Source organism: Plecotus auritus (assembly GCF_963455305.1).
Source record: "Plecotus auritus genome assembly, chromosome: 5".
Classification (NCBI taxonomy): domain Eukaryota; kingdom Metazoa; phylum Chordata; class Mammalia; order Chiroptera; family Vespertilionidae; genus Plecotus; species Plecotus auritus.
The window spans coordinates 3342525-3356849 of NC_137776.1; the positions used below are offsets into that span (position 1 = coordinate 3342525).

General features: G+C 63.7%; 1 protein-coding gene across 2 annotated transcripts in view; it reads left to right on the forward strand.

The window, feature by feature from the left end:
- The window catches only part of MFSD6 (major facilitator superfamily domain containing 6), a 47079-nt gene extending 36389 nt beyond the window's left edge, over nt 1-10690 (forward strand). The window contains exons 4-8 of one of the 2 annotated variants that reach the window (XM_080668972.1): nt 1150-1311; nt 2629-2727; nt 4421-4701; nt 8859-8883; nt 9032-10690. In XM_080668972.1, coding sequence (XP_080525098.1) covers nt 1150-1311; nt 2629-2727; nt 4421-4701; nt 8859-8883; nt 9032-9042 — 578 coding nt within the window. In that variant the 3' untranslated portion in view covers nt 9043-10690. The remainder of the gene's footprint in view (nt 1-1149; nt 1312-2628; nt 2728-4420; nt 4702-8858; nt 8884-9031) is intronic. The other variant, XM_080668971.1, reaches the window with a different exon arrangement.
- Nucleotides 10691-14325: the final 3635 nt, after the last annotated feature.

A 14325-nucleotide genomic window follows, 5' to 3' on the forward strand; every position in this document is an offset into this window, starting at 1 on the left:
CTTCACAACCTCGTGGCAGTTAACGGGTTAAACAGGTCATCACCCAGAGGACCTAGTAATTCCGCCTCTGGGAGCGCACCCCCAGGGACTGGCAGCAGGGACTCAGACAGACACTTGCACCCAAGGTCCAGAGCAGCGTTGCTCACAGTAGCAGCCGAAGGGTGGATACAGCCCAGCCGTCCGTCACCGGGTGGGTGAACAGAACGTGTCCCCACGTGCGCTGGCGTCCTGGCCTCGGGAGGGAAGGCGTTCGGGGACGCGCTACAGCTCAGCGGAGGAGCTCCGGAGACACTGTGCCACGGGGAGGGAGCGGGCGCAGAAGGACCAGGCTGCGTGGCCCACTTACACGAGGCACCGAGCCAGGGCCCTCGCATTCACGGCGACGGAAAGCAGGATGGGGGGCCGGGCCGGTGTGGCTCCGGGGTTGAGCGTCGATGACCTAGGAACCGGGAGGTCACAGTTCGATTCCCAGTCAGGGCACAGGCCTGGATTGCGGGCTCGATCCCCAGTGTGGGGTGTGCAGGAGGCAGCCGTTCGATTATTCTCTCTCATCACGGATGTTTCTATCTCTCTCCCACTCTCTCCCTCTCTCTGAAATCCATAAAAATATATTAAAAAAAAAGAAAAAGAAAGGAAGAAAGTAGGATGGGGTGCCTGTTTGATGGGGGAAAGTCTCAGTTTGGGATGAAGTTGTGGAGGTGGACGGTGGTGAAGGTTGCACAACAGTGTGAATGTACTAATGCCACGAGCGATGCACTGGAAAATGGTGCCACGGTACACGCTACGTTACACGTAGGTAAATAAGACGTCTCTCTCACCCTGACCGGTGTGGCTCAGTGGATAGAGCATCGGCCTGTGGACTGAAGGGTCCCGGGTTCGATTCCGGTCAAGGGCATGTACCTGGGTTGCGGGCACATCCCCAGTGGGAGGTGTGCAGGAGGCAGCTGATCGATGTTTCTCTCTCATCCATGTTTCTGGCTCTCTATCCCTCTCCCTTCCTCTCTGTAAAATATCAATAAAATATATTTAAAAACAAACAAACAAAAAAACACCACGTATCTCTCGCAGATACATGTGTGACTGAAGTGGGGGACTCCCGTTGGGAACGGGCGTCTGAGGCTGCTGCTCACCCCTGCCCTCCCCCCGCAGGCGTGACGCACGCGGCCATCTGGGCGGCCTGCATCTCCTACCTGAGCGCCGCGGTGCCCCCCGAGCTGCGCACGTCGGCGCAGGGCATCCTGCAGGGCCTGCACCTGGGCCTGGGGCGAGGCTGCGGGGCCATGATCGGAGGCGTGCTGGTCAACTACTTCGGTAAGAACGGCCCTCTCTCTCTCCCCCTTCTTCTTGGGTGAACACGTACGGTTTTCCCGTGACACCTCCCTGAACTCCAGCTGCTCCTGAGGACGGGCGGAGGCCAGCCTCCGGGGTCACAGGCCCTCCCGGCTCTGGTGGGGTCGTGACTGCACGCCCGTGTCGGGAGGGCGAGGGCAGCACTGTCACCGGCCACACCCCGGCCACCGCCAGTGAGAGGCCACCCACGCCCCAGAGGGGCCAAGCGAATGCTGAGCGCGGGGCCGTGGGTTGAAGTCAGCGCCCCTAACACCGCGGGAATGTCCAGCGGAGAAACCCATCGTCGCCCGTCCACGCTGCGATTCTGAGCCAGGACACGGGCCTGTGCCGGCTCGGTGTGTCTGCCCTGTCGGACCTCCCACCGGAAATGCCGGGCTGGGCCAGGATGAGGTTTCTCTGCTGCGGGGCCTCACCGCTCAGGCCTGTGCGGGAGGGGGGCCCAGGGATGCTCCAGCCACCGATGAACAGGGCGGCGTGCAGTGAGGTCGGTGTCTTCATGGAGGAGAGAGCACCATGAATTTTATGGTGAAAGGCTCTCAGAGTCTTCATAAATGCAGTTTTAACATTTGACCGGTGACAGGCCCAGTACCAGCACCTGGGCCTCCTGACACCCCCCTGGGCCCCCTGGGCCCCCTGACACCCCCTGGGCCCCCTGACACCCCCGTGGGCCCCCTGACACCCCCATGGGCCCCCTGACACCCCCGTGGGCCCCCGACACCCGCCTGGGCCTCCCGACACCCCCGTGGCCTCCCTACACCCCCCTGGCCTCCCGACACCCCCCTGGGCCCCCTGACACCCCCCTGGGCCTCCCGACACCCCCCTGGGCCCCCCTGACACCCCCCTGGGCCTCCTGACACCCCCCTGGGCCTCCTGACACCCCCCTGGGCCCCCTGACACCCGCCTGGGCCTCCCCGACACCCCCCTGGCCCCCCCGACACCCCCCTGGGCCCCCCGACACCCCCCTGGCCCCCCTGATACCCCCTGGCCCCCCTGACACCCGCCTGGGCCCCCAGACACCCGCCTGGGCCCCCTGACACCCCCTGGGCCCCCTGACACCCTCCTGGGCCCCCTGACACCCGCCTGGGCCCCCTGACACCCCCGTGGGCCCCCTGACACCCCCTGGGCCGCGTGTGTTCTGCTCTGTGAAGCTGTGGCCATCTGCCGCCACCTAGTCACCCCATGCTCTGCTGCCTTGTCCTGAACTTGCGAACGCTGAGTTTGGGGGAGGGGCCGCCTGCCTTCCCTGGGGCTCCTCTAGAGCTCGGCTCGTTTCCACAGGGGCTGCTGCCACCTTCCGGGGAATCGGCATGGGCTGCCTGGTGATCCTCCTGCTCTTCGCCCTGATCCAGTGGCTGGCCGTGCCGGACGAGGAAGAAGGTAGACCTGCCCGTGCTTCCCTGTGCTCTAAAGGGGGAAGCCACACGGGCCCCACGGAGCCCAGGGGTGGAGCGTGGCCCGGGGACTAGGTTTCCCCGGTGCTCCCAGGGACTCCTGCGGACTGCGGGGGGCAGAGAAGTGGGGGGGGGGGGGTGGGGGAGCCACTGAAAAGAACAGTGGTCATTCGGGCAGCCGGGGTGTTCTTGTTTTGTTGATTGGAAGCGTTGGTTTTACATGGCCCTAGTACTCCGAAGGCCCGTGGACTGTAAATCAAGTAGATGTAAGGCTATACAGTAAGTGTCCTGCTGGGGATAAGACGTACTATTATCTCCATGATTTTACCTTCCTTTGGAGAACAGTCTCGAAACCTTCACTTGGAAGTTTTCCCTCAATTCGGTATGGCTTCATTAAAACTGTCATACAGAAGGACAGTTACAGCAACTATACTGTTCACATGAGAACAAATTTTCAACTTAAAAAAATGTTTTTATTGATTTGGGAGAGGGAGAGGGAGAGACAGAAACATCCATGATGAGAGAGAATCACTGATCGGCTGCCTCCTGCACGACCCCCACTGGGGATCGAGCCTGCAACCCCAGGCCTGTGCCCTGACGGGGAATCGAACCCTGACCTCCTGGTTCCTGGGTCAGTGCTCAACCCCTGAGCACACAAGCTGGGCAGTTTTCAACTTTTTAAAATCAACTCCTTTTGCTTTTTCTTTAACGAAGGCCCCTGTGGAGGGAGACATTCCCGCTCACCCTCGGGTCCCATCAGGCCTCGTCTTTGGGGTCCTCTCCTTTGAGTGGCGTTTGCCTCAGGCACCTGAGGGGCTTCTGTTAGGAAAACCAGCTCATTACAGAAACTCCAGGGGCAGATTGTAATTTCAACAAGCCCTTCAGAAAGGGAGACGGACGCTAGGTCTTTTTTTTAAAAATATATTTTATTGACTTTTTACAGAGAGGAAGGGAGAGGGATGGAGAGTTAGAAACATCGATGAGAGAGAAACATCAATCAGCTGCCTCCTGCACACTCCCCACTGGGGATGTGCCCGCAACCAAGGTACGTGCCCTTGACCGGAATCGAACCCGGGACCCTTCAGTCCGCAGGCCGACGCTCTATCCACTGAGCCACACCGGTTAGGGCGAACGCTAGGTTTTCTCATGCTGTTCTTCCATCACCTTCCCTGGCTCACACCCCCCACCGGCCTTGGTCTCAGGCCCGCGTCGGAGGCCGATGAAGGCAGCCCTCACAGGCCTTCTCCGTTTTGATGCTTATCTTTACGTGGGCAGGCCTGTGCGTGGGCCTGAGGCACCCCGTGCTGAACCCGGTGCCCCCCGACGTGATAGCTACGGTAGACGAACAAGACATTCCATGAACAAGTAGACGTTAAGGTCGATGAAGCCCTGCAAGGCGACCCTGGAATAAACCTCACCTCCTTTGCCCTTTGGTGAAAACTGACTCGGGAAGAAGGACCAGTACTAGTTGGTCCACGCCGTGTCCATCCCGGTGCCCGGGGAGGGGTCAGCACGCAGAGTCCACAGGGAACTCGCACAGCTCGGCAGCAGCGAGTCCGCCAAGGTGCAGCCCGGAACACGGACGCTGCGGGGGCTCGTGGGGTCGCCCGCTCATGTCTGTGTTTGCTCAGGGACGTAGAAAACTCTGAACAACGGTTTGAACGTGACTTTCTCTCCAGACAAGACCATGTTGGCGGAGAGGATTCCGGTTCCATCCAGTCCCGTCCCCATAGCAACCATCGACTTGGTACAGCAGCAGCCGGAGGACGTCCTGCCGCGCGCCGAGCCGCGCCTCCCACCCAAGAAGACCAAGCACCAGGAGGAGCAGGAGGACGCCAGCAAGCCCGCCTGGGGCGTCAGCGCCTCCCCCTGGGTGACCTTCGTCTACGCCCTCTACCAGGTCAAGGAGATGATGCAGCTGGCCAGGGAGAGCCACGCCTCGGAGATCCAGCCTCTGCAGGTAGCGCCCCTCAGCTGCCTCCTCCCCTGCCACCTCCTCCCCTGCTGCCTCCTCCCCGGCCTCCTCCTCCTCCGCTGCCTCCTCCTCCCCTGCCACCTCCTCCCCTGCCGCCTCCTCCCCTGCCGGCCTCCTCCCCTGCCTCCTCCTCCTCCCCTGCCTCCTCCTCCTCCCCTGCCTCCTCCTCCTCCCCTGCCTCCTCCTCCTCCGCTGCCTCCTCCTCCCCAGCCACTTCCTCCCCTGCTGGCCTCCTCCTCCCCTGCCTCCTCCTCCTCCCCTGCCTCCTCCTCCCCTGCCTCCTCCCCAGCCACTTCCTCCCCTGCTGGCCTCCTCCTCCCCTGCCGGCCTCCTCCTCCCCTGCCTCCTCCTCCTCCGCTGCCTCCTCCTCCCCTGCCTCCTCCCCAGCCACTTCCTCCCCTGCCGGCCTCCTCCTCCCCAGCCTCCTCCTCCCCGGCCACCTCCTCCCCTGCCGGCCTCCTCCTCCGCTGCCTCCTCCTCCCCTGCCGGCCTCCTCCTCCCCTGCCTCCTCCTCCTCCGCTGCCTCCTCCTCCTCCCCAGCCTCCTCCTCCCCGGCCACCTCCTCCCCTGCCGGCCTCCTCCCCCCCCTGCCGGCCTCCTCCCCTGCCACCTCCTCCCCTGCCGGCCTCCTCCCCTGTCTGCCTTCTCCCCTGCCGGCCTCCTCCCTTTGGCCTCCTCCCCTGCCTGCCTCCTCCCTTTGGCCTCCTCCCCTGTCTGCCTTCTCCCCTGCCGGCCTCCTCCCCCTGCCGGCCTCCTCCCTTTGGCCTCCTCCCCTGCCTGCCTCCTCCCCTGCCGGCCTCCTCCCCTGCCGGCCTCCTCCGGTTGGCCTCCTCCCCTGCCTGCCTCCTCCCCTGCCGGCCTCCTCCGGTTGGCCTCCTCCCCTGCCGCCTCCTCCCCTGCCGGCCGCCTCCTCCCCTGACGCCTCCTCCCCTGCCTGCCTCCTCCCCTGCCGGCCTCCTCCCTGCTGGCCTCCTCCCCTGCCGGCCTCCTCCTCCCCTGCCGGCCTCCTCCCTTTGGCCTCCTCCCCTGCCGGCCTCCTCCTCCCCTGCCGGCCTCCTCCTCCCCTGCCGGCCTCCTCCCCTGCCGGCCTCCTCCTCCCCTGCCGGCCTCCTCCCCTGCCCGCCTCCTCCCTTTGGCCTCCTCCTCCGCTGCCTCCTCCTCCTCCCCAGCCTCCTCCTCCCCGGCCACCTCCTCCCCTGCCGGCCTCCTCCCCCCCCTGCCGGCCTCCTCCCCTGCCACCTCCTCCCCTGCCGGCCTCCTCCCCTGTCTGCCTTCTCCCCTGCCGGCCTCCTCCCCCTGCCGGCCTCCTCCCTTTGGCCTCCTCCCCTGCCTGCCTCCTCCCTTTGGCCTCCTCCCCTGTCTGCCTTCTCCCCTGCCGGCCTCCTCCCCCTGCCGGCCTCCTCCCTTTGGCCTCCTCCCCTGCCTGCCTCCTCCCCTGCCGGCCTCCTCCCCTGCCGGCCTCCTCCGGTTGGCCTCCTCCCCTGCCGGCCTCCTCCCCTGCCGGCCTCCTCCGGTTGGCCTCCTCCCCTGCCGCCTCCTCCCCTGCCTGCCTCCTCCCCTGCCTGCCTCCTCCCCTGCCGGCCTCCTCCGGTTGGCCTCCTCCCCTGCCGCCTCCTCCCCTGCCGGCCTCCTCCCTGCTGGCCTCCTCCCCTGCCGCCTCCTCCCCTGCCGGCCTCCTCCTCCCCTGCCGGCCTCCTCCCCTGCCTGCCTCCTCCTCCCCTGCCGGCCTCCTCCCTTTGGCCTCCTCCCCTGCCGGCCTCCTCCTCCCCTGCCGGCCTCCTCCTCCCCTGCCGGCCTCCTCCCCTGCCTGCCTCCTCCTCCCCTGCCGGCCTCCTCCCTTTGGCCTCCTCCCCTGCCGGCCTCCTCCTCCCCTGCCGGCCTCCTCCTCCCCGGCCGCCTCCTCCCCTGGGCAGGCTTCTGTCGGCTGTGTGGCTCGGGTTTGCGTGTGCGGGAGGTCTGCGGGGTGGCCTCATTGCTCCGTGAGGGTGCTAGTGGGGGCGTATGCAGCGTCCCAGAGGGGTGCCTGCTGGAGCTGAGCCAGTCCTCTGGTTTGGTGTGAAATTCTCAGCACCGACGGGCGCGGCCGCAGGGAGGAGCCGTGCCTGCCGTTCCGAGACACTGTGGGGCGCGGCTGAGCAGCAGGCCGGGGTGTCCGGGGAGCCGGGGTCACACTGACCTCTGGGGGCTGCGAGGACATGACTCGGGGGGAGTGTCCTTCTGCCGGGGCCTCACGTGAAAAAGAAAAGGGGTGATGTTCTTGCCTCAGAGGCATGGTCTCCTGCGGTTGATAAAACGGGGGTAACTGGGCTCCAGCCCGCATTTGGGGGTGCTGAGTGTGCCGTCTGGGGCGGCCTGCCCACAGCAGTGAGCCCGCCTCCGTCACCCTGCCTTCCGCCCGGTGAGTCCGTCCCGGCAGCTGCGGTGGAGCGTAGCCTCAGGGGACACATTGGGAAGAGAAAGGGCCAGGACTTAAAATGAAGAGCAGTTGGGGTCCCCCCTTTCCAGAAGGTTGGAACCACCGTCATCACGACTGTGAACTAGCAACGTTTCTGTGATCTAGACCAGACCCTCGTCCCTGACAACCGTGACGCCTTCGGCCGAGGCACGGCCCCCCTTACGACGGCCACCAGCTCACACGGTCCCTGCGTGGCGGGAAGGAGCCCGTCGGTGGGCGGGGCACCAACGCTGTGAGGCCAGGACATGAGTGAGGCCGGGACGTGAGGCCGGGACGTGAGGCAGGGACGCGAGTGAGGCCGGGGTGCGAGGCAGGGACGTGAGGCTGGGACGTGAGGCCGGGACGTGAGGCCGGGGTGCGAGGCCGGGGTGCGAGGCCGGGACGCGAGGCAGGGACGTGAGGCCGGGGTGCGAGGCCGGGACCTGAGACCGGGACGTGAGGCTGGGGTGTGAGGCCGGGACCTGAGGCCAGGACGTGAGGCCGGGACGTGAGGCTGGGGTGCGAGGCCGGGACCTGAGGCCGGGACGCGAGGCAGGGACGTGAGGCCGGGACGCGAGGCCGGGACGAGGCCAAGATGTGAGGCCGGGACGAGGCCGGGACGTGAGGCAGGGACGCGAGGCCGGGATGTGAGGCCGGGACACGAGTGAGGCTGGGACGCGAGGCCGGGATGTGAGGCCGGGACGTGAGGCCGGGACGCGAGGCCGGGACGAGGCCGGAGGAAGGATGGCTTGGCGGAAGGGCCGTTGCCATGGCTTTGGGCACGCACTCCTCACTTTCCCTGAAGCGTCTGAGGCTCAGGCCGGCACCTCTTTGCGGGTGAAGGGTCCGTGCAGTGAAAGCTGCCGGCACGGCTCAGTCTCAGGAAGGAGCCGCTCCTGAGTGCCTGTCATTTCAGGACCCATCGCCCAGTAAAGCTCTGTGGCCCCGGCCTGGGGAGGGGCAGCCGGGCTCAGGAAAGCCCTGTGGTTGGTTCAGAGCGCGTGGCCTGGCTGTGGAGATCAGGAGCGTGGCCTGGCTGTGGAGATCAGGAGCGTGGCCTGGCCGCGGCAGCGAGTGTCCCCCACCCTCCGGGTGCTGTGCTGCGTGGGGTCCCCCACCCTCCCGGGTGCCGTGTGAGCGTCCCCCACCCTCCCGGGTGCTGTGCTGTGTGGGGTCCCCCACCCTCCCGGGTGCTGTGCTGTGTGGGGTCCCCCACCCTCCCGGGTGCTGTGCAGGGAGCGTCCCCCACCCTCCCGGGTGCCGTGTAGGGAGCATCTCCCACCCTCCTGGGTGCCGTGCAGGGCGCATCTCCCACCCTCCCGGGTGCCGTGTGAGCGTCCCCCACCCTCCCGGGTGCTGTGCTGCGTGGGGTCCCCCACCCTCCCGGGTGCTGTGCAGCGAGTGTCTTGGCGGCTCAGGTCCTGCCTGGTCACTGTGAGTGTCACTTCAGGACCCCCAGCAGGGCAGGACCCCCCTGCAGGACCCCCTTCCCTGGGCGGGGCGTCCTCTTCCCTTAGGCCAGCGCGTGCTCAGGGGTGAACGGCGGGGTCTCAGCGGGAGGCCGGCCTCAGGTCCCGCACTGACACCGGTGCTGACCTAAGTGCTGACCTAAGCTGCGCCCCTGGGAGTGGCGGGCGGGAGTGGTGACGTCCTTTGCCCACGAGGCCCGTCTGCTCACGGTGTTTGTGTTTTCATGCGGCCCTGGCAGCTGCACACGGGAAAAGCGATGAAAGGTAAGCCCCCCCCCACCCCCCGCTCCTCCCCGACTCCTGGCCCCGTCCCCGGATGCCCTCCCGGGCCTGCGTCTCACAGGGAGGCGTGGGGAAAGGGTGCGGGTTGCTCTGCTGGCGCCAGAGCCGCCTCCCGTTCTTCTCCTTCCAGGGGACCAGTGAGAACCGGGGAGACCGGCCCGTCCCGCGTGACGCCCCCGCCAGCCCACCCGGAAGCCAGCCGTCCCCTCCGTCAGCAGCATCTCCACCGCCGCAGAGCAGCTCCGCCCACCCCCGCTCCCACCAACGTGCAGAGGAGGCTGGGGACGCGCAGGCCCTGCCCGCCGCGGGGGGCCCCTGAGGGCCCTGCCCACCCCCCCCTGCATGGAACGGGGCCTCGGGGGGACCAGGGGGGCGCCCAGCCCGGCACACGCCCACCTTGAGCTTCTGCACCACACGCTTCTGAGCATCTGAACCCGTCAGCGTGGAGACACACCTGGTAGCTACAGTGCCCGTTGGCGGGAGCACTTCCACCCCCAGAGTCCGCTGCAGTGGCAGGAGGAAATGGGGTTCACGGGGCTCCCGTGCTTGGGCGGGCTGGGGTAGGTTAGGGTGACGCTGCAGTCACACCAAGTGGAGGGGGAGAGTTTCAGGTCGAGGCGTGGCCCTCTCCTCATTATTATTCCAGTTATTTGGTTCTTAACGCGAACGGGAGGGAGAGCCCGCCTCTCGCTTTGTCCCTCTGGAAGAGCGCCCTTTAGAATTTGTGCGACAGAGAGAATCCAGGGGGCAGGTAACAGCGAGCAGCGCCTGTGCGTTTACGAAAAGGAAGGAGGGTCCTCAGAAGCGGGCCTCGGGGTCCCTCCGAGCTCGGCAGGGACGGTCTGTCTGCGAGGAAAGCAGCCGAGTCCCTGAGCAGAGCCCGGTGACCCCTGCACGCCAGGCGGAGCGTCCACAGGCCGTTGGTTCCCCGTGGGCCTCGGGACCAGAGCAGGGCGCGTTCCAGACACCCCGCGCTCCGTGTCCTGGGCCGAGACGAGGGGAACTGGCCCTGGTGATGCTGCGCGCTTTACAGTTCAGTGATTCAGGCTCCGCTCAGCTGCCGGGTTTTCTTCTTACTCGCTGAATTCCTAAGGGTTTCTTTAACGGAGCAGTACTATTTCCAAATGACAGTATGAGATGTAAGTGCCTGGGGGAGGGGACCACTTGTAAAATTAGGTAACGGGTGGGTCTGCGCTTTGGGGGGTGGGGGACAGTCAGACACTGGACTTGGCTATGGGTTTGCTGCTGTGAACGACCGCTGCTGTGGGGACCGCGGCCACCGACGCGTGCCAAGCTCGCTGCTACCAAGGAAGCCGAGGTCACGGGGAAGCTGGGGGGCCAGGGAAAGGGAGCCGCTAGGGCAATGAGGGCCAGTCCCGCGTGGATGGTCGCTGTGGGGGAGCAGAGTGGGGAGGAATGGGAAGGACGGTCAAGAAGGGCCACTCGCTTGCTCCCTGGCCCCGTTACACGGGTCGGTGGTAGCGTAAGAGCGTCTCCGTGACACCTACGTCCGCCCGCCCAGAACGGCATCGGGGAGAAGGAATTCCACGCCTGGGTATCTGGCCTCACAAAACACAGCTTAAAAAATAATAATAAGGGAAAGAAATGGAATTAAGCAAATAGTTATTTTTGCACTTGAACTGAGACGTACTGTACCATAGGTTATCACGACCCATCTTAAGTGACCTTTCCAAACCCGATGTATTTATTACGCTTATGTGACGACAGAAATAAAGACGCGTGCGGCCGGCCGAACCTCGCCCGTGAGCGCACCGTGCGCGCCGACTGACTCCGTGTCCCGTGTTTACGGTTCGGATGCGTTGGCCGGAAAAGCCGCTGTTTGGGAAGTGCGGTGGCTACGCCGTGATAAAAATAAATACCTTTTTCAAACATTTCCTAAGTGATAACGGTGGGCCGCACCCACGCAAGTGCTTCCCCGGGGATGAGTCAGAGCCTGTGGGAGCCGCGGCCTCCGGCCGGGGAGCAGACGCCCGCCTGCGTGGTCTGTGTGCCCTGAGCCGTCCTGTCCCCCAGGTGCCACCTGACACAGTGGAAGCGAATTCACACTGACTGTGAACTAGCCGCGGGGCTGCGTGTACGCGGCTGCAGAGAGGTGACTGCTGACTGTGAAGCCACTCCTGAGGCCTGAAGCAGAACAGACGCCTATCGTGCATGCAGCTCCGTCCGCCCGTAAGCCCGGGAGCCGCTCAGGAAGCCGCTGTGTCACTGGCCACGTGCGCGGCCGCCGGCTCAGGCTCCCCTCGGATTTGCGCTCCCCGATGCGGATGGGTGGGCGCTGCGGGTGCTGGGCCGCGACTTCAGCAGCGTTTCTCGCAGCCAATCTGGAGTGAAGCGGTGACTCCCCGGGAAAGGGGAACCAGCCGGGCCAGCCTGGCTCAGGGGTTGAACATGGACCCCTGAACTAGGAGGTCACGGTTCGCTCAATGCCCAGTAGGGGGCATGCAGGAGGCAGCCGAGCCATGATTCTCTCTCATGGATGTTTCTCTCTCCCTCTCCTTTCCTCTCTGAAATCAATAAAGGAAGTTTAAGAGAATTTAGAAAGGAAAGGGGACCACACCCACAGCCCCTGCTGCTTGTGATGTGCTGATGAGATGATCGGCTCTTCCTTGTCACTGTCCCCTTTCACCAGGAGGTCTCTGGGGCCAACACAGCTCAGATACGGGGTCAAGGTCACAAAGCCAGGAGTCAGGTGCCCCCGCACCCCGTCCCCCCAGGATGCATGGGGGCCGCACCTGCTTCCTTTAGAACAAGCCAGAAAGCACCGGGCCTGAACCCCTCCCTCGCGCCTGGGGCTGTCCGTGTGGCTGTTTCCACTTGGGAAATTCGCAGACACCGAGGAACCCAGCACCTCCCGCTCAGCTCTGTCGGCGGGGAGTGCAGACCCCGCACACTCTGGCGGGGACTGGGTTTGGCAGAGGAAACTCAGGTTGGAGGGACTCTGAGGCCACAGGAGCCAGGAGGGGCTGGTACTGGTGTGTCCTTTTTAAAAAATATTTCATTTTTCCAACTTACTTTACAAAAGTATTGTTTGTGGGTGGGGGTGGGGAGGGCGGGGAGCGGTCCATCACCCAGGGAGTTCAGAAGCACCGTGTGGACACACCCCCACGAGGCACATGTGACCAGCAGATGCAGTTACCCCTTGAAGGGATGAGCTGTGGGCCGCTTCCTTGACCGACTTTTTAAAAAACCAATAAAGGAAGTAGCCAGGGCTCGGGCACTGACACTCTGGGGCTCAAGTCCTGTGCCGACACTTCAGCTCTGAACGGTCTTCAGCGCCGTGCACCTCGGAGTCTTTCCTCCACACGGAGTGGACACGGCCCCAAAACAGGGCAGATGTGACGAGGTTCAAACGAAGAGGCGTCCCGAGTGCCTAGGACAGTGCTGACCGGCCTCCCGTAAACCCCGCCCCGCCCCCTCTCCGCTTCATCACTGCTTTTCCAGAAAATGGACCCAACATCCCCGCCCCCATTATTTATTTTTTTTAAACATATTTTATTGATATTTTACAGAGAGGAAGGGAGAGGGATAGAGAGCCAGAAACATCGATGAGAGAGAAACATCGATCAGCTGCCTCCTGCACACCCCCCACTGGGGATGTGCCCGCAACCCAGGTACATGCCCTTGACCGGAATCAAACCCGGGACCCCTCAGTCCGCAGGCCGACGCTCTATCCACTGAGCCAAACCGGTTTTGGCGCCCCATTATTTTTTTAAATACATGTTTTTATTGATGTCAGAGAGGAAGGGAGAGGGAGAGATAGAAACATCCATGATGAGAGAGAATCTTGGATCGGCTGCCTCCTGCACGCCCCCTACTAGGGATCGAGCCTGCAACCCGGGCATGTGCCCTGATCGGGAATCAAACCCGGGACCCTTCAGTCCGCAGTCCGACGCTCTATCCACTGAGCCAAACCAGCCAGGCTCCCCCCCGCCCGCCCCCCAATAATTAAAACAAGAAGCAGGAGCAGCTACCCCGCAGAAGGCACCGCCTAAGGTCTCTCCTGGTGAGTGCATCCTCATCCCTCATCTCCGCTGGCTCGTTAGGTAGCACATTCAGGGATCAGAGCAAAAACACGCCGTTACCTCAAGACAGCCCGACTCCAGGGCCACTGGAAGGCAGGGATGGTCACAGCTCGGTACAGAGCTCGCCACCGAAGGGGCTTCGGGTGTTGGTCGAGAACAAAAGATGCGAGAAGGAGCAGACACGGAGAGGAACAGGCGCTTGGGGCCTGTGTCAAGGACACACTGGGTATCCTGTCACTTGGGCGAGGTTAGGCCCGGGGTGGGGGTGCAGCACGTGTTGTTTGATGACATTGACATGTGAGTGACAGCAACCTTTTCCTTTCTGCTCCCCGAGCAGCTCGTACCAGGTCTGACCCCTGTGGGTCTGCCTCCTGAGAGGGGACCTGCTGGTCCTGTGGGTTCAGCGAGTATCCTCATGGTTACACGTTGCTGTGGACCATACCTGGGCAGACCACGGGGGCTGGCTGCTGTGAGCAAGGTCGTCTTCGGGCCAGTGGCAAAGCGAGGGTCCTGGATCACCGCCCAGGGGCACAGCCACCCGGTTAGCTCGCCAAGGTCATACCCAGTGGGGTGGCTCGGGAGGCAGCCGGCTCCTGGCGTCGCCTAAACATACCTCTCACTGCGGGCTTCTCCAGAACCCCACGCCCATCACGCCAGAACGCACAGGCCCCCTCTACCCGCTGGACAAAGGCCGGTTTAACAGCCAGCACTCTAACTCGGGGACAGTCACATGCAGAGTAACGGAGACCCTTCTTCGTTTCTGCACGTCACCTCAGGGCTTTTAATTCAACCACGTGGTTAGATATGTTGATGTAAGCCAGGGGTCCTCAAACTACGGCCCGAGGACATGGATCCGGCCCGCCGGGGGCCGCTGCCTGTCCTGCTTAGCAGCCGACTTGTCCCGGGCCCGCAGTGCGCATAGGAATTTGTTCATAGTTTTTTTTTTTTAACTATAGTCTGGCCCTCCCACAGTCTGAGGGACAGTGAACTGGCCCCGTTTAAAAAGTTTGAGGACCCCTGAATTGTAAGCCAACATCTATTCTAACCTCCTAAAATCTCAAATCTGTGAAGTTTCTAGATTTCTTTAAAAAGTCAGACATTCAGACCTCCTCCTCAATGTCAGGTGTGTGCTCCCCTCTAACCCATCCCTCAGCAGTACCGGCTAACTAACCACATAGCTAATTCACACAGCCTCTTCTGAGACGTGTAAAACGTGTCTTAAAACCTTTCAGAAACGGCGTGTGAATGGCATGACGTTCCAGCCTGGCCGCCTGCGGATTCTCACCGGCGCTGCCTGGTGTCGGAGCCCCACGGCTAAGGACAGTGAGCTTGGCGAGGCACCTGGCCAAGCAGCGGCCCTGCCAAGGGCTCCGGGAGGCCC